This window comes from Anastrepha obliqua, chromosome 2 (assembly GCF_027943255.1).
Source record: "Anastrepha obliqua isolate idAnaObli1 chromosome 2, idAnaObli1_1.0, whole genome shotgun sequence".
NCBI classification, from domain to species: Eukaryota; Metazoa; Arthropoda; class Insecta; order Diptera; family Tephritidae; genus Anastrepha; species Anastrepha obliqua.
The window spans coordinates 32,068,041-32,087,362 of record NC_072893.1 but is presented as its reverse complement, the minus strand read 5'-3'; the positions used below and the strand labels follow the sequence as shown (position 1 = coordinate 32,087,362).

Genomic DNA, 19,322 nt, shown 5'->3' with positions numbered 1-19,322 from the left:
CTCATCTTAATGTTTTTCCACAAAGCCTTATGTGCGTAAGTACTAAAAATTCCCTCATGTGTGCTCTCCATGGCTATAGAAATGCAAAATACATTTTTCTCAATTTCTTTCATTCAGAATACAAATATTCAAAATAAATCTTGCCAGCTGAATTCTTGCGCGCTGAATTCTGTAGATGATTCAAAATATCTACCTTTATTTTTTATAAATGTCCGCACTCGCTGTGTAATTTTATGCAGATTCTTTTCGTTTATGCATAAAGAAAAGAAAATTGAAATCATTTTTTTTAATGTTAAAATAACATGTCCATCGAAATTTTTTGATTTACGAGTATAAAGTGGCACATTTTTGCGTTTAAATTTTTCCTTTTAAACAGTAATTATTTATTTCGCATTGTTTGGAGATTGTACACAAACTATTTAATATATATTATGTATGCATGTATTTATGTATATGTAAAAAAGTGTATTACGTATTTATATCAGGTTTATGTAGATTTAGCTAGGGTGCCCATTGGGTCCCAAGCTGGAAGCACAATTGGTTCCATATCGAAAACTTGCAGAATTTCAGGCGGCACAAATGATTTGTCGATCACAACTTCAAAACCGAATTCCTTGAACCATTCAGCGGTCATAACCAGATAACCTTTTTCACCACGATCTTCACCCCAAGAGTTTTCAACGCGCAATTTTGTTACATCACCATTTTCCTAAAAAAACAACAACATAATATATAATTAGTGTATAATATTATGAATGAATATGTAATTGAAAGTTATTAGCCTTTGAAGTCATATTTGAAGGCATTTTTCAAAATTATTGCTATAAGTTAGGTTAGGTGGTTGTTGTTGTAGCAGTAACTTCGCCCTGTCAGTGTAGTGTAAATTACCGGTCATCTTCGTCAAGCGCATCTAACGGTAGGCCCAGGAAACTTGCTGTTTCGACAGGTTGGGTCCAGAAGGAGAGGAGTGTTAGATAAGTGGCTTTGATGGGGCATGTCAAAAGTGGTTAGTGTTGTGCGGGGTGCCTTCACATGCCGGACATATGTTTAGGATGTCGGGGTCAATTCTGGATAGATAGGAGTTTAACCTGCTACAGTATCCAAAACGTAATTGTGCCAAGGTTACGCGGGACTCTCGGGGAAGTTGGAGCTCTTCACCTGCATTGGGTGGTAGTTGGACTCCGATGACGGCATTCGAGGGTCGAGAGCTTAAGAAGATGGTAAGAGTATCCCGATGAATGTCGTAAAATGTCTGTCTGTACACTGTCCGATCCAGTAATTGTCGTTCTGTTTTGTCCTGGATCTCTTTCGCGTAATTGAGAAGGTGCCTTCTGACGTGCCTGGGAGGCGGCTCAGGCTCAAGCGGGTGGCTGCATGGGTGGGACCTACGGTAACACCCTAGCAGGAATTGCTTGCTGAGCAGTTTATTATGCTTCTTTACAGGAAGCATATGGCCCTCGTCATGTAGATGTTGGAATGGGGACATCAAGAGACTTCCTGTCGCAGTCCTAATGACAATATTTTGACAAGTCTGTAACTTCGTTCACTGCGAAACACTGGTTCCAGGTGACCAAACAGGCGTAACTTAGTTTAAAACCGGTCGGCCTATTGCCTTAAATGTCGATAGCAACATTTCTTCTTCTTTGCCCCAAGTGCTGCCGGTAAGCGATTTGAGGACCTTGCTGCGATTTTGGACTTAGTGGCAATAGCGGTTGTAAGCGCTGAGAAGGAGAGCAAATTGTCGAAGGTAACACCCAAGATTTTGGGGTTGTTAGCAGTCGGAATTGGTGTGTTGCCGTTTGACCTTTTTCGTCCAGGTGGTGAAGAGGGGCGCCGTGGACTTCTTGGGGGGAATTTGTAAGTTCCTCGCAGTGAAGAAGCGAGAAAGGCAGGCGAGGTAGTTGTTGTTGTTGTTGTTGTTGTAGCAGCATAAACATTCCCCATACTTCCATCCGTGAATGCTGCTGGAGTGACAGTCCTTGGCTGGATATAAAGCCGGGTCGTTTCGGTAACGTAAAACTGACTGCCGTGGAAACGCAGGCGAGGTAGTCGTTTACCTTGTCGCACAGGCCATCAATGTTATTGCCCGACGCCTTTAACGTGCAGTCGTCGGCGTCGGAGACCAGGGAGACTCCTTCTGGTGGCTGGGGGAGTTTCGAGATACAAAAGTTAAAAAGCAAGGGAGAAAGGGCACCACTCTACTGAGCTCCTTGCTTTATTTTCCTCTGTCCCTTGGCAGCCAGTTCTACGTTACCGGAATGACTCGGGTTTTTCCCGACCAAGGGTTGCCGCCCCAGTAAACTAGCCCTGTCTAGTATACCGTACCTCATTGCTATAAGTTAGGTGGTTGTGGTTATTGGCTTAACTGAAGCTAACATGTCTACAATTTTCTCTCTATCTCGTAATTTTAAATAATTCTGATATACATATATCAGTATGTATACCAGATGTTTATATCCATTAAGTATTCCGTTTTACTGTGAAATATTGCCTCTATATGAACGAAGTGCGCTTACTACTGTGTATAACGATTTAAATATAGTATAAACACATTTAACTTACATCAACAGATACAGCGGTGAATAACATGGCATGTGTCATTGCTGATTCACCGAAAATAAGGCGCTCAGCCTTCGACAAGGGCGTTTGAATATCAACATCAAATACCAACTTAAAGTCATGTCTGTGGAAGATATACAATAAATTAATGTTGAATCGTGATTTTGAAAAGCTTCTTTACTTACACATGCAAATCTTCAATGCCCTGCTTTGATGCAAAGCGTTTACTGACTTCACAACCAAACCAAACGGCCTCACCGGCTTTCAAACTTGCAGCGACCAGCTGCAGTAGTTTCTCGACTGGTTGATTATTATAAAGCACTGGGCGACCACCCACCACATTGCCGAGACAATCAACTGTGTACGTTTGATCGTACAGGCTAGATGGGCGTGGATCATTCACTAAACATACCTGTGAATCAAATAAATTATAATAAATGAATGCAAATTCCTAAACCGTACAAACAAGCGAAATTAAAGTTACCTTATTTTCAACATTGAATATTGGTTTTACATTATTTTCATAGAACTCCAACGGCGTTACGGGTCCAATTGAATTATAAGCTTTGGATTTGTCATAATACTCCCAGGTGAAACGCTCGGAGGGAATGCCCAAGCAGATGCCAACTATCTTATAAATACTGGCCATCATTTCATCGATTTTTTGAGTAACCACCTCATCGGGCGGTGAAGTTCCCAAAAGTTCACGCAATATTTTGGCATACTCACGAAGCTGAAAGTATGGGGAAATATAAGATTAGTAGTTAATTTACTATTTTTGTTTCTTTTCGTTTCTACGCAATTTACCTTGCTTTTCAGTATGGCATTCATGCGCATGCTCGCCTCACAACTGTATGTCTCTGGGAAGCATTTCTTTGGCATTAAACCATGTTTGGTTATTAAATTAACTAACATATCCCATTGGCCGCCATCCGAAGTTGGGTCCTTGAGAGTTAAAAAAGAAAACACATACACACTTTAGTTAATTCAATTCGTTGGTTTTAACTCAATTCGCATTATTACATTCAATAAAAATGACACCAAACGTCCGTCCACCGCCTCATCGCGCTTCGCCGTCTTTACAATATTATTTAGAAAATAATTGCAACGCTCAATTTTATCCCAATAGAATAGGTAGCCCTGAGAAAATTCAAATTCATCGATATTTAAACGCTTCATAAATGGCAGGCGTATGCAGTTGAGCGCAGCAAACAGCCAACAGCGGCCGGAACTTTTTTGGTTAGTAATGGGTTTGCCCTCGCTTTCCACCTGTTGATCAAAGAGAGAAAGAGGGAATAATTTTACTACAAACTCCTTCAAATGTATTATTATAATTTAACTCACCTTATAAGTAAATACATGATTGGTGAGTTCAAGCGATTTGCGCGACAGGCAAACATCAAATGGGTCCACACGCGAGCAGACATTCTGTGCAAGAATGTTCTTCGGTTCGCTGTAGAAGTTCTTACGCCATTCATCCAGTTTCTGTTTCGTGATGGCATTTGGATTGCTAGTAGTGTAATTGGCTGGAAATAGAGTTGCAGCAGTTGAGTAATTTAAACGAGCGCCGAATAGTTTATATTTGCAAGTAAAAACGGGTGGTAAACGGTTGGACAGATATTGGCGTCGAATCGAGGAGGTAAAACGTAGTGCGACTGTGACTGTATGGGCATCACCCCCCGACGCCCGATATACGCATACAGCCGCCAACCAATTGGTGGAAAATACATTTGCGTAAATAGCAATGCATAATTTTGAATATAAAAATAAAACAAAACAAAAATGGTAAAGATTATGTCTAATTTTTCGCGTTGTTGGGTGATAAGTAAAGAAGATTTGGAAAAAAAAGCGAAAATGTATAAAACATTTACAGCTATGGATATTTGGTGTTGTTTGCAAGTAAACACATACACAAACACACGTATGTATGCTTTTTAGTCAATATTGTCTTGTCTGCCATTCGTGTGAGCTTTTTTTTTTTGTTTTTTATATCACATGCAACAAAAAGCATACGGGGTAGGTCAACAAACCTTTCAAGACATGAACGAGTGACACGAATTTCAAATTTCATAACTTCAAGGTCGTTTCGCTTTTATGATTGCAAAGCACAATGCAAATCCAGTTGCAGTTCTTTGCATCAACATCAACATCAACATTCGCGCATTCATGGCTCGTGGTGACTGTGCCATGTTGTAATGTGAGTATACTCACTTTACTAGCGGCGCAAAATTTAATAATTGTGTCAGTTTAATTGTTCCTCCATGGAGACATGTGAGATTGTTCTCCATATTTGCGCATGCATGCAAGTTAGTTTGCGTTAGGAGCCTGCAAGGGGCGTTAGCGATGCTATCAAACAGCTTTTCTAAGTGTACTTGAACAAATTCAAGCTAATTTTTAATAGTCATTTTCCCTTTGTTTGGTAAAGCTTGCAGTAAAAATTAGAAAAACAAACACGTTCGCTGTATTGTTGCAAAAGCTATAAGCAGAATGCAAATATTTAATGTATGTATGTATGTGTGTATGCACGGTGTTTAGTAGTATACTTTGCAGTAAAAAATGGGGCATATTTATAAAGCGACTGATTCTGGTGCCTTCAAATCGGCACAGTTCCAGAAGGGAACTATCGGTGCTCGGTTATTCGCCGCCAACACCTACACCATTCATGCCGTGTCTATAGAACGTTAGTGTGCAGATGATAGCCCGACTTACGGCCTGGCACAACTTAACCGATAAAAACAAATGTCATGCAATGAAAATGTGTGCTTATATCTGCATGGGGTTGGCTAAAAAATACATACATAGTTTATCCACAAATGAAACGAGGCATATTATCTTATCTGAATTGCATTTTATGTGCAATAATAAAAATATACGAACGGAACGCAACCATTGTTTGATTGCCATAAGTCAAATACCAAGTCATTTGTTTAGAAGGAATCAAGATTTATATTTCACACAACAAAGAGGAGAGTTAGTATATTTTATATAGGTATTTAGTGAAAATCACTTAAATTGTGATATATTTATATGTGTCTAACATTTTCCGGTTGCAAAGAATTAAACAGACTTAGTATATTTAACCCTTAGAGTACGGAGTGGGGGACTTTAGGTCCCCAAGATTAGTTTTTCTTTAATAACTTCGTAAATAATTTCTTTCTCTGTTTTTCCCTTTAGGTAGTCGAGTTTTATCCTTAAATCCTTAATTTACTAACAGTCTTTGTAATATTAATATGCCAACTTATCAACAAAACAAAACAATTTTTGTGTGGGGGACTTTAGTGACCCCACTCCGTTCTTTATGTTATGAAATAGACTCCGTACTCTAGGGGTTAATCAATGGAGGCAGTTATACTAAGAACAAAGGCTGCTCAGGAATGTCTGACAGCTCTAAATGATACTAGCACCGTCTTCAAGGTCAGTCTTATATGGGTTCCGGGACATAGAGATATTGAAGGAAATGGCCAGGCCGATGAGTTAGCCAGAACGGGTTCTAAACTTCCGCTGAAAACAAAGGCAATATTGGAAACCTATGGTAACTTGTAAATTAAGTATAAAAAATAATATTATCCAGGAAGCCAATAGGTCATGGAGAGCAGAAAATACGGCTAATTTGACCGCAAATAGATAAGAAAAGATCAGGAGAATCGCTTAACCTCTCAAGAGAGAACATCTCGAAGGTCGTGGCTTGTGTCACTGGTCATTGGCTATTAGGTAGGCACTCTACCTTCCAGACTAGAAATATTTTCGCATGAATACTGCAAAAGTTGTAGAGACGGAGAAGTGAAAAAAAAACAGGAGAAAACTTCCTCTGTCGTTGTTGCTGTGGTTGTAGCAGTAATACAAGCCCTGTCAGTGTAGTATATGTATATCACCGGTCGTTTTCGTCTAGCTCATCTAAAGGTAGGCCCAGGAAACCAGCTGTTTCGACAGGTTGGGTTCAGAGGGAGAGGGGTGTTAGATGAGTGGGTTTTAAGGGGTATGTGAAAAGGTGGTTGGTGTCGTGCGTAATTGTGTCAGTGTTACGCGGGTCTCACGGGGAAGCTGGACCTCTTCATCTGCTGTAGGTGGTGGTTGGACTCCGATTACGGCATTTTTTGGTCGGGATAAGCTCCCGGTAGTGACGGTCTCCCGATGAATGTCGTTTATTGTCTATCTAAACACTGTCTGGTTCAGCAAATGTCTGTTAGTTTTGTCCTACATTCCCATGGCAGCCGGTTCTACGTTACCGGAAGGACTCGAGTTTTTCCCGACCAAGGGCTGCCCCAGCTCTGTCTAGTGAACCGTTTAACACTTCTTCTGTAATGAGTTTTGGGATAAATTCTATCCTATGCATACGAGTCTAACTATATACTTCCATGAAAAATAAACAGTAAGGTTCCCGTATTTCCGTGTATCGGGCAGCCCTATAACTTTTCGCAATTTTATCAGATTGACTAATGACACCCTGTAGAAAATGCATCATTCTTGGATTAATGTTAATCTGCGTTGGAATATTTATGCCAAGGAACAATACGATCCGCAGGAACGTTCAAAAATTGTTCAGCTGTACATTCGAACGAACGCAGTTTTTTGACGAAAAATTATCATGTCTGACGATATACATTTCTCGTTGAATAAATGTTTTTGGGGACAGGTCGCAGAAGCGCCAAGCGACGTTAGGCCATATCCCGAACCTGTGTATATGAACTGGGCGAATCTAGTTATTAAAGATGGTGTTGGTAAATCAGCTGATTTGCTTTGCTTTTTTCTTTCGCTGTGTCTATGTATGTAGCTGTCAACACAGAATAAAACAAGGCGCATTAATTTTTTGTTTTCTACTTCGCCAATACCTTGCCGTGACAATCAAACGCATAAAACATTGTTGTTGGTCTAGTGCCACCACCTTTAATAAATGCGCCTTGGATTCGCCTTGCCTTTGATTGCAGAATTTAAAAAAATATATATATAAGCCCCATTTTCAAACGAGTAAAAAAGGAGTGGATTCTTAGTAGAAAACAACGAGTGATTTCGAACTGAAAATGATTTCACATATCTACAGCTCTGCCATACACACTCGTATGCATACATATGTAGGTATGTATGTACATACAATCTTGCGCTTACGGATTTGTTTTTCAGTTTGCAACAAAGGCATGCATACAATTGGCAATGCCATTTTCTCCTCCCACACACTCAAATGTAGCAAAACTCTTCTAGAATATTAACAAACTAACTACACATCAGCTTCCATTATTAAGGAAATCAATTTAAATAAATAATAAATTAGATAATTAGACAGTAGGCAAGCACACTTGGTAAATTTATTTTACTAAAATAATTAGCCAGATTTACAGTTTGCTTTGTAGACAATTACCCACGATTCGATTCATATTTGTGGAATAGAAATAGTATCTATTTAACCAGCAATGACTGCCGTTAGCTGCACGCCAGTTAATCGAACAGTATTCTTAATATAAAATGTAAAAATTAAAAATTGAGAGAAGTTAAATAGATTGGCGAAGATTGCTGTACTTTTTTTGAACAATCAAACAAAAAGTCATAAAATGTAAAAAAAAAGATTACCGATACAAATAGCGATAAACAAGTCAGCAGCCGACAAACAACACGAGTGAGTGTAAAGCCATAGTAACAAATAAATTAATGGAAAGGAAGCAAGCGTAAAGGTGAACATGAGAGGAGCGTCGAATAATTTCTGTGGAGCGAATGCTGCTGGCAGATCGATAAGTTCGCCAAAATTTTAACAATAATTTAGTGAGTTCGACAGCATTCAACTGCAAATAACAAATGTAATCGAACACTAGGAACCACATAAATGTGAAAGAAAATCTAATATCTATATATATAAATGTGAAAATCTGTCCCTATATTCGCTTAAAACTCGCGAACGGGCTCACCTATCCAAACCAAATTTTTAGGCTTTGTTTGGACTATTCAGTAGATGGTTCGTGTTTTAAAATTTTAAGAATCGGATACCAGGGTCTCGAGAAATAGGCCAAAACGTGAACCCGGGTAACCCTAGGATGTGTTTGTACAATATGGGTAGCAAATGGAAGCTGCTGATGATTCTATAGTATAGAGTATTTTTGATGCCGCTCCGTAACTAGGGTCTCGAGATATAGACCAAAACGTGGACCTGGATAACCCTAGGATGTGTTTGAACCGGTACCTTACCTGTATATAGGTGACCACCACAATCAAATTTTAAAAAAGTACAGAAAAGGCTATTGTGACATCTTTAGAAAGTATGTTGAATGAAAAAAATCAACTAATTCAACTGTTTAAACATTTTACGAGTTCTATAAAGAAAACTTAATATGAAAAATTTCTTGCGATATAAAACAAACATTTTATGTATGGTGGTGCGAAGCCCACTGGGTGATGCTAGTATAATATAAATAAACAATCCAGTAAGGAAGCCTACATTCGGTTCGGACCGAACTTTAAATACCCGCGCACATTTTAGCAAAATTTAATTTGATCTGATTGGTAATTTTTGGAAACAAACAAATGCATAGGCCATGAGCGTTATGACATGTAAAATCAGAGGAATGTACGAATATTTGGTCTTAACATATAAAAAGTAGGCGAGGCTTTCATCTGATCTCAATGAGGATTAACGTAGCAATAGCCATATTTTTACTATAAATTATACCTTTGGGCACAAGTGAGCGGGTATATGGAATTGTGAGAAGTCAACGCCAGATGTGATCAAGTTGTTGCTTCCACCACTGCTAGCGCTTCAGATGGTATCAACATATGTATGTATGTATGTATTCTCGTACATCACTGGCGAGCGCAACCGTTACAAACGAAAACTGGTTTTTTAATTTGCACGTCAATACCAGAAAAGCACAGTAACAGACAAATAAACGAATATTGCGAAGTCGGGCAGTAGAGTGTTGATAACCGAGATCGCATAGATTTAATGGTGGCAGTTAGAGCAACAAAAAAAATATATAAAAACAAAAGTGAGTAAACAAAGGGCTTCGAAAACATGAAAGCGTTGTGCAAATGCATGAATGTGGTTGCACCCCAGCCAGTTGGATACGAAGTTATGCGCTATACCACTAAAAGCGGGAGTTGTGGCTGCGAACAAACAGCCCAGCAGGCAGCAAGCAGCCAGTTGGCGACGTTCACCTAGCTGGAATTGGCTCTTCAAAATGCTTTACCGACACCACCACCGCCGCCGCGCTGCGCTGCTTTTATTGCCGAAGTCGTCATCGCTGTTTGTCAAGTCATCTAAGCAAAGCAGCGTAGCGCAAAGCCACTACAAATTTATAAAACGTGCGAGAAAAAAGAAAGGAAATGCGGCGCAACATACAGCGGAAGAGACGTAAAACATAATTCAGTTGACGAAAATTCAGAGAAATTTTACTTTCATTTTCGACCATTGCTACTTTCATTTTCATGTTATATTTTTTTTTTTAGTATTTTTCTTTTTCCTCTCCTACTGTATCTTTCTTTTTTCCTTTACATGTATATGTGTATATGATTTCATAATGCATTTAATTAATTCTGGCCTCTGAGGAGGCTTCTTTGCTTTGAATGATCAAAAACAGCTAACCTTTTATCTCCATAAACCTTAGCAATGCTAAGTTAGCATACCGACCCTACACATAACCTCATAATGTTTTATAGATGTCCCTATGCATACTTTAGAATAACAAAGAGACCGACAGGCTAAAAGGCTCCGAAAGTAATGGCCAGCTGCCTCAGATGAAGGACAGCTACCTGTGCGCCACAAACTCTCGTTGGACAATTACATTTTCTATCATAACTTTGTATATATGGGGAAATTTTACAATCGGCTTCCACAGAAATACGCCTAAAACTATAAAGAATAATAATCTTTAAAAAAAATCGATTTTGTGAAAATTCTGAACGTATGTAACCCCTTAATTAATAGTACACAATTTTACTTACACATTTTCCTTCTTGTGTTTGGATATTTGACTTTTAACTTAGTACAAGAAACGTGTTATAATGGTGAATAGTAAATGCACTTTAAGCTTAATAATTTTTGGGCCAACACCAAATGGGGAGTACAAATAAAAAGAACTAAATCACTTTTACTTCCACGATAGGCAAATCACAACAACGCGAACTGCGCGACCAACAACGACACGACAGCGGCCAAAGAAACACCAAAATATATACACATTGACAAAGGCGGGCGCACCAGTGGTGTTACCTTTTATGGGAATTTTAAAACGAAATAAATTTACTTTTAAATGTTGCAAGCTGGAAAAATGTTGTGAAAGTATTTAAATAAACATATTTTGCAAATTTATAACATTGTAAAGACATTTGTGAATTGTTATTATTTATTTCTATTAACAAATTATCTTTTCATCGTACGCATTTGGTAACACTAAATAAAGGGCCGTCTACATACAATTTATACGCTCGGCACAATGGGTTCCAAGGTGGATTTATTAAGGTGACAGCATTCACCCAGCTGAATTTTTCGCCGTAGGTATGGCCTACGTCAAAATGATGTGCTTTGTTTGTATGTGTTGGTATGTTTACATTCGTATGTTTACATTTGATTACTGATTTTGACGTGATGCTTGGACCAAACGCAACAACAAATACATGTAGGGTTTTACTTATGTGTTTGCTGTCACCTGTAATAAATTCGCCTTGATGGGTTCGTTGCGGAATTGAATTTGCCCTGTATTTATATGACCCCAACGGGTTGACGAGTACCCGCTGTCAAAATTAGAACATATTTAATAGCATAAAGTAGCACAGAATTGCGGCGAGGACAATTTTTTTACCGTCGATTATTCGTACCGCCACAAAATAATGAGATTAATTTCTATTTTCTCTATAATATTTGCATAAGAAACCCTGCAAATCATCGATAATTTAGAAAGAAGTTGCTATTTTGTAACAATGAGCTTCAACGAGTTGCTTCACAAATACAGCAAACGAAAAGATGTCGCTACATAATTAATAATTTTATTGTAAACACAAAATGTCAGCTGAATTGTGTTTAACCGTCGCAATTGTGTTTAACTTACGGAAGTGGATCAGCTGTTCCCCACCCGTCAGCTCGTTACTCGCTATCTCACTGTAACTTTGTCCCTGGCCTTTGTCGAAGGCACCCCACACGTACCGTACGCCATGCCTGTATGCATAAAAACTGGCAACTTTCTACTTTTGCCGTACGGCAAGTGTGGCGAAATTACCAACAACTGTTTGCATAAAAACAATTTTGTATTACGAAAATTTGTATCGATGGAGTTTTTTGTTATATCAAGTTAAAAGAAAAAAAAAATAAATGGGTCAATTCATATGCACCCTTATCTTTTTGATAAAAACCTGAAAGAGCAGAGAAAAGGCTAGGCTTAACCAAGTTGTCCTGAAAAATGAACTGTCTACGTTTACCCTAAATTACCACATCAGTCGGTTCTACATAACCGGAACGACATAGACTTATAACCGGTCGAGGACTGTCATCTTAGCAGCATTCCCCGTATATGTAAGGGGGATATTTATGCTGCTACAGCAACAACAGCGCGAAATTCTATTAAAACTCTCTTTCTCTTCTTCCTCTAACCAACAAAAACCTGTTTATGTACAACGAAACGTAATATTTGCTTCCACAACAAGATTCGGTTTTTGTTTTTGTTTGCATGCGGCAGTACTTTCATTGTGGCTCCACGGTTCTTTTTCAACGTTACATCAGTCAAAAACGTTGCCGCAACGCACGCAACTCACCTAGTGTGCCAGGCCTATTATGCAGAAATTTGTGCAATTTGCAACATCTGTACCACAGCCCTTAATGTAATGCTACCAGACGGTCAAAAAACTAACTTATTGGAAAAAAGTATGTATACATGAAAATTTTCTGATATTATGGTATGTAAGGAAGGTTATGTCAAATTTTATGCATAAAAAACTTTTTGAATTCCATTACTTCAAAATCAGTAAACTCTGCGCCATTCATGCCATTTCGGTACCCCTCAAGGAACACCAAAAAAAAGTTATTTACACCGCTTAATTTTTTTCTAGCATATTTTTTTTTTCTTTATTTTAGATATTTATATTAGATAACTATAAATTATCAATGAACACAAATGGCAAATTAAAGAAACGGATGTAAACAAAACAAATCATTTTGACGTTATTGATTTCTACGACAAGAAAATCAGCTGGGCGGATGCCTGTAATGCCCATCACCTGTAATAACTCCGCCCCGATGATTCCCTATTATATATTTAAATACTACAGTGTAAATGATACTCAAACTAATAGTTTAAAAAACTTACTAAACTTCGCTCTGCTCAATATCATGAGGTATGCATTCAAAAAGGAAGAGTTATAATATTTTACGTTCACATATAAGTAGATGATCTACTTTTTCGTGCTTAACTCCCAAACCGCAATTAAAAAGCGCGATTTCCTATACAAAATATCTCTCCTAAAATCTAAGATTATAAAATAATTCTAGATTATAGCTATACTTTTTGACATATAACCCTGTGTTTTCTGTATAAAAGATCATTATTTTTACGCGTGTATGGAAGAAACGTCAAAGTAAAAACCAAATAAAATGGATGAAGGCAAAGAAGACAGGGGTATAGACATAACTCTAATAAAATGTTCGTTAGGTATTATTAACTATACATTCATATAACAGAAAAAAAACGTGTGCCCTCTTAGGACTTATTATAAAATGTAATATCGAATTTCGAATGTGTATTGCTGCCATAATTTTTTGAAACCTCAGTAAACCTCGTTTACGGATTTCCTCAAACTGCTTATTATTAGTAACCAATTGCGCTATTAAATTAGCTATTCCTTCTCCTTGTATTGCCTTCATATCGTTAGTAATAATTAAAGAAACCAAAAACACCGAAATATTCCACCAAAATAATTTTTATGTAGAAAAGCCTTTCACAACAGTATTGAAATCTGATTGTCAAGTTTGCAGATAATCTGCCATATGTGAACGGGTAGGTTAGTTTTGTGGATTTATTGGTAATTAATGCATATGTGAACGTACTTTAATACATCTTTTAACATGAACATCTCTGCCGAAAATATATGGTCTTTAAAATATTTTCGGGGTAAATTAACGGTAGAATGGTAACATTGTTTCCCCTAAACTAGAAATGACACATCAAACGAATGTCAATTGATGAAATGCATTAACTGCATTTTGAGGATGGACAAAGGAATGGGCGAAAAACTGGCCGCGATATAAAGCGTAAATGGTACAAAAGGAAATACGCAAATGTAAACATTTTTTCTGTCAAAATATTTTAGTTGTATATTATTAATTTGTATTTGTAAACGTTTTGTGTTTCAGTGAACTGTGAGAGGATTTTTGTAACATTTTGCGGAGCAGAGCATGTCTCTGCGGTTTATCTGTGTCGAGGTGCGCCACAATCTGCGCTGTGCTAATGTGTTCCTCCAGTTTGACCATAGCCTAACCGAAACAGAATTTTTAAAAATTGTCGTGGAAAATGATGCACTAACCTTCCGTGAATACTCCACCGCTACATGTGTCTCGCTTAGCAAATATTTTACCGCTGAAGCGCGCACTATAAGCAATTTGACAGTGGAAGAGTGCAATGCCAGTTTTCGTTTAACAATTACCACTGATAATGATGAATTTGTTGCTGAGAATGGAGCAAAACGGGTGGATAATAAACGAAGGGTCTATGTGACACCCAAACCCGACGTAGTAGAGGGGTGTCAGCTATTAGTTTTATGCAAGAATTGTAAATGTGAGCTCAGCACCACACTTGAATGCCAAAGAGTTAGGGAGTTTCCATCGGGCTCGATTGACATGAACGAATTTTTCTGTCATCATGGCCCTAAATTTGACGAAGTTCTGATACCACAGCTTACTGACTTCTTCTATGGCTTCCAATTTGTTGTACTTAATGTAGAGTTAATGCAGCAGCGCGTGAAATTTAAAGACGGGCATGTTTACTGTCGACGATGTTTGCAATATTTGGGCGAAACGATGTTCAGCGATAAGGCAGTAAAGATATGGAACGATACATTGCTCTCTAAACGAATACTAGGCGAGAATGAGGCGGATGCAATCAAAATATTTAACGACGCAGAAATGACACCAACTTGCCAGCTTCTACATAAAATCATTGACGATACCCAAGTGGCTGATGCTGGCGTGGACCTACTACTACAAAAGATGCATTTCTCCAAGGTGCTGCTGGAGGCCACTTTTCCCAATCGGCAACGTAAATACTTGCTCTTGCAAGTGCTCGAAAAAGAACTGCAGGTTCTGCGTAACACAAAGCCCTTAGCTCACGGCAGCCATAATAATAATAATGTATTGCACGTGGAATTGGAGCCGTTCAAATGTTTCAAACTGCTTTATAAACTATTGGACGAGACGGAAGATGAAGGTGGAGGAGTGAACAAATCAGAAGATAGAGATAGCGGCGATGCCAGTAGCGGTACTAATGACAGTTTACTACTGCAGAGTTGGAAACAGGATATATCTATACATACACTCAAGGTGTCACCTACAATATTTAGTACGTTACTGGACGAGTTGGATGACAATGCACTACTGCTACCCGAATTGTACCGCTATACCCATGACCATTTTCAGTTGAGTTATGTCTTTTATAAAAAATAAGGAGAAACAAAAAATAATGGACTTCACGAAAAATTTCACGAAACATATGACAAGAATAGAATGGAATACTCTGCAGCTTGGTTTATATTGTTTAATTATCTGCTTAAAACGCATTTTTATAAGTATATATTTGAGTGTTGATGTGTATACATACATATTTATTTATATTCACGAACTTGTAATACGTTTACATTGCTAAGATTGTAATCAAGTAATCAACAATTAAATAGTATGATTTGTCTCTAATTTTAAATCGATGTAGGATCAGAAAAATATATAGTCATAATTGCGACAATTTAAGGTACTCGATAAGTAAATACTCGGTATTTATATATATGATATAAACATTGTATATATGTCATCATATATATATATGTATATGCCATTAAAGATTTACGCTTTAACATTAATTACCAATAATTCGCCCAAGTATTTTAGACAAAAGAAAGTGTGTTCATAACGCTGAAAGCGATGATGTATAAGAATGTGAATAAAAATGTAATGTTCGAAAAGTTTGTATCTGCATGGAAAGGATAAAGCACGTTTTTTTTATTGCTCGCTGATTAGTTTATGCTTACATTCGTAATCCAACGTTTTTAGAGCTTGCGCAGGTTCGCCGCCTCCCGTTTGCATGGCTTCCAATTTTTTAGGTTCTTGTAAGGCCGTAGATTTAAAACGTCTTAAATCCACCACTCGCCTACAGAAGTATGCAAAATATTTGAAACTTCTGTGCGCGCTGGGGTGTGTATAGCGTGATGGCCAAATTATTGCAGCAAATACGAAAAACTATTTAGCTAAAAATTCAATATTTTGACAAGACAATTCAACATTCGATGTGTTTGTGGAGTTGGTTTGTTGTACAGCAAGCATTTTCAAATTTCATAGCTCCAGTGCTCATAAAATGTTTGTGTTTTAATTACTTATATGTAAATATGGGTTGATTGTTCCGAAAAATTCTAGCTACAATAAATTGTATTTTGGTGGTCACTTTTGGGATATTTTCAACGCAACGCGCTGAACGACTAAAAGAGTGTAAAAGTAATGAGCTCAAACACATGCCCCTATCACTGAAATATTTGATACAGTTCAGATTTAACGCGGTTTTCTTGACATTTATTTCATAATTTAAAATATGGCTTAACTTTCCATTACTACCACGATATATTTGGTTGGTTTGGTTGCAGATTTTTAGTATTCTTACAAATATATATTTAAAATTAAGGGGGGAAGCTGGTCTAGAGCGCAAAAAAAGGGCATATTTTATGAATTTATTTTGACTCAACAAAGGAATCAATCGAAAATCTGTGAAATAGGTTTAATAATATAGCTTTCATGGTACAAATACAAAATTTTTCGTCTGAATTAATTTCAAAATGGCCGCTGTCCAGCAGTTCTCCTAAGGCGCCTTTTTTTCTAGTGGGTCCATTGCCGAAGACGTAAACTCCTTAATTTTTGTCCTGGATCAAAAAATAAAATTTTTTTAGTTTCTATATAACAACAGAAAGAGACGTACGTAGGATTTTTTCGATATTTTGTTTTTTCGCGAAATGGTGCACGTTTGAACAAAAAGTTACAATTTTCACTATAAAGAACGACATAAAATTGTTGATTAAAAAAAAAACTATGTAATATAATATAAATAAAAAATCCTACGTACGTCTCCGGAGAAAGGTATTTCGAATGTATTGTCAAAATTTCGTAAGAATCGGTAAAGATTTGTTCGAGTTATGTCTTCGGCCAGTTTAAAAAAAGTGATTTCGAGAAAAACGCGTTTAAAGTTGTAAGTATTGTAAAATCATACCTGCGAGGCACTGCCGTCGAATGAAAAATTTGGGCATTTAGACATTTTTGCTGGCATCCCTCATTTGGTATATTATTTCTAAGACCCTAAAGCACCTTTTAAGACAAAAAAAAATTTTTCGATTTTTTCAAACTTCTAGACCAGCTTCCCCCCTTAAAAAAGCGCCTTTTTATAAAAATATTTTTTTTTGTAACATGTATGTATATATAGTATGTACATTTCCAAACAAAAAAACGCCGCAGGCGAAAATTTAGACTAATAAATCGCGCGTATTTTTATTCCAAATTGTCACTTTTTATGAAAATATAATTTCATCGCAAATTTTCACTATTTTTGAAAATAATGATTTAACGATTCATCGCGCGATTTTTTATTCCAATTTGTCACCTTTTATGAAAATATTATTTTATCGCAATTTTTTAGTCCAAATTTTCACTATTTATGAAAATATTATTTCATCATTCCTTTTTTAGTCCAATTTTTTACTATTTTTGAAAATAATGATTTATCGAAGGCCAAAGGTTAATTGAATTTTTTATTTCTCTATTCTTTTCCCACTATCGCCATTCCTTTCGCAGTTCGTTACGCATATTTATTTTGCACGTTATTACAAACGTTTAGAAGAACATTTGTAATAATAATTAACATTTTAATAAATTGAGTAGTATTATTGAGTAAAAATAGCTTTAAATCAAATCTTGAATTAATAAAGAGTGTTTATGAGTGTTCCTGTGTTTGTATTAAAGTAAAGTATTTAAGTAAAATAAGCGTCTGTAATTTGTGGAACAACATCAAGACGCACACCACAAATAGGAGGAGGAGCTCAGCCAAACACCTAACAGAAGTGTACGCGCCAACTATTTATTTTTTGTTTTTTAAGCGTCTGTAATAGGGCATTTTTCAAGCTTATGCAAAACTTAAGCATTTTTAACGTTAAATATTGCTATTAATTCTTAATGGTAATTTATAAAAAGTACTATAAATCAAAAGGCTGATATAGTGACTACGTTTGTGTGTTATACATTTTAAATTCGATCCACACACTTAGACATTATAAGCAAATTTAACGTGGTATCAATAGAAAGCCAACCCGAAAATATTTCCTAACAACGGCTGCTAAGCGTTACAAACCGCCTAGCGGATATGAAGTACTTAACCTAAAACTTCTTATTTGCTTTCCGTTTTCGCCTTTCAGCTCATTCATTATATGTATGTATGTATGGATGTGTGACACATTAAAACCCGAAAGTAACAGAACTTTTTAATTGAATACATATATCGTTACTTAGTATACGGATTTAATCCATTTTATTTATGGATTTGTAATTTCTTAATTGGTAATTGCTTTAAATCTTTATCCATTTTAGCATTTAAACACCTGCAAGTGTGTGTGCACTTAAAACTACTATATCCACTACTTTTTATTTATTTTACTATCCTACCGTCCTCGCGTCTCACTCTCACTCTCTTTTTGTTCTCTTACTTGGCCATATGTCTCATTTGCTTTGTTTGTTCTGACATTGAAATTTCCGCATTATCGGCCTTGTTAATTAATGTGTCTAATTTGTCTAAATGTGAGCTCATCTTCTTTTGTATATCCATTTTGGCTTTGATACGCTCTGTCGGTATGATGGGCTTTATGTCTCCCGAATCTTCCTGCTCCTTGCCATCACGATCTTCTCCAGTACTATTGATGTCTGTATCGTTTTTGCCATCATTATGACCACTAATGCTGCCACCAGTTGCGGTAGTGTTGCGTCGACTGGCTGTCGCCGAGGTGGATGGTGTGCCATCTACTAAATCTACTGAGCCTCGATTGAATATGTTCGAGAGGCTACCACAGGCTGTTTGTTTGAAGCGATTCAATTTTTGCTGTGTCGACGAGAGTATTGTATTCAATTCATCTAAACGTCCACCTACATTACGCATTTGGTCCTCCTGTTGCTCTAAAAGCTAAAAATGCGAAATTCCAAATATTGTACAAATACAGGCGAATTATGAAATGGTTACCGCAGCCTCGGCAGTCTCTTGCTCCTCTTGTTCACGTTTCAAGCGTTCGGCGCGCACCTTCTCGAATTCCTCCTCATTTGGCTTCTCGATCCCTAACAATTCCGCTCTCATGCATTCATATTCGTATGTGCCTTCAGCCATATTTAATATAAAATCTCAACACTTTGCTTCTCGAAGTGAAAAAATTACGTTGCGTGATTTCTAATGCCTTAGTGACACCTTTTAATTTTAGCAAGTGAATCGATATTTTGTTTGTCGCCACATGCCACACATAGTAGCGGTGGACAAGGTAAAAAGTGTGGAAAGAAGACAACATTTGAAGATGCC

The 19,322-nt window shown here is 37.1% G+C and overlaps 3 protein-coding genes across 5 annotated transcripts; 1 reads left to right on the top strand and 2 right to left on the bottom strand.

The window, feature by feature from the left end:
* Positions 1–345: 345 nt before the first annotated feature.
* LOC129237163 (bleomycin hydrolase) lies at positions 346–16,546 on the bottom strand. Of its 2 annotated transcripts, none has more exons than XM_054871664.1 (8): positions 15,763–16,546; positions 3,904–4,085; positions 3,583–3,828; positions 3,367–3,504; positions 3,044–3,292; positions 2,745–2,971; positions 2,563–2,683; positions 346–709 (listed from the first exon to the last, which is right to left on the bottom strand). In XM_054871664.1, exons 1-8 carry the CDS (start codon positions 15,815–15,817, stop codon positions 488–490), a joined length of 1,440 nt encoding a protein of 479 aa, XP_054727639.1. In that variant the 5' UTR covers positions 15,818–16,546; the 3' UTR covers positions 346–487. The 2 variants fall into 2 exon arrangements, with proteins under 2 accessions (XP_054727639.1, XP_054727640.1); XM_054871665.1 differs by lacking the exon at positions 15,763–16,546 and adding an exon at positions 10,483–10,707.
* On the top strand, positions 13,694–15,722 carry LOC129237164 (uncharacterized). 2 transcript variants are annotated; one of them, XM_054871666.1, is made up of 2 exons: positions 13,694–13,806; positions 13,880–15,722. In XM_054871666.1, exon 2 carries the CDS (start codon positions 13,922–13,924, stop codon positions 15,182–15,184), a length of 1,263 nt encoding a protein of 420 aa, XP_054727641.1. In that variant the 5' UTR covers positions 13,694–13,806; positions 13,880–13,921; the 3' UTR covers positions 15,185–15,722. The 2 variants fall into 2 exon arrangements, with proteins under 2 accessions (XP_054727641.1, XP_054727642.1); XM_054871667.1 differs by having other exon boundaries at positions 13,714–13,784.
* A 646-nt stretch (positions 16,547–17,192) lies between the features above and the next one.
* On the bottom strand, positions 17,193–19,308 carry LOC129237808 (uncharacterized). Its single transcript, XM_054872749.1, has 2 exons — positions 18,996–19,308; positions 17,193–18,938 (listed from the first exon to the last, which is right to left on the bottom strand). The coding sequence occupies exons 1-2, from the start codon at positions 19,134–19,136 to the stop codon at positions 18,465–18,467; spliced, it is 615 nt and encodes a 204-aa protein (XP_054728724.1). The 5' UTR covers positions 19,137–19,308; the 3' UTR covers positions 17,193–18,464.
* Between the last annotated feature and the right edge of the window lie 14 nt (positions 19,309–19,322).

Excerpts from the sequence above, each read along its gene's own strand:
- LOC129237164 (XM_054871666.1), top strand. The coding sequence starts at position 13,922 with ATGTCTCTGCGGTTTATCTGTGTCGAGGTGCGCCACAATCTGCGCTGT.
- LOC129237163 (XM_054871664.1), bottom strand. The coding sequence starts at position 15,817 with ATGCAAACGGGAGGCGGCGAACCTGCGCAAGCTCTAAAAACGTTGGAT. Across the intron at positions 3,829-3,903 it reads ATCATGTATTTACTTATAAG|GTGGAAAGCGAGGGCAAACC; the intron begins GTGAGTTAAATT and ends TTTGATCAACAG. Across the intron at positions 2,972-3,043 it reads TATTCAATGTTGAAAATAAG|GTATGTTTAGTGAATGATCC; the intron begins GTAACTTTAATT and ends TTTGATTCACAG.
- LOC129237808 (XM_054872749.1), bottom strand. The coding sequence starts at position 19,136 with ATGGCTGAAGGCACATACGAATATGAATGCATGAGAGCGGAATTGTTA. Across the intron at positions 18,939-18,995 it reads AAGAGACTGCCGAGGCTGCG|CTTTTAGAGCAACAGGAGGA; the intron begins GTAACCATTTCA and ends TCGCATTTTTAG.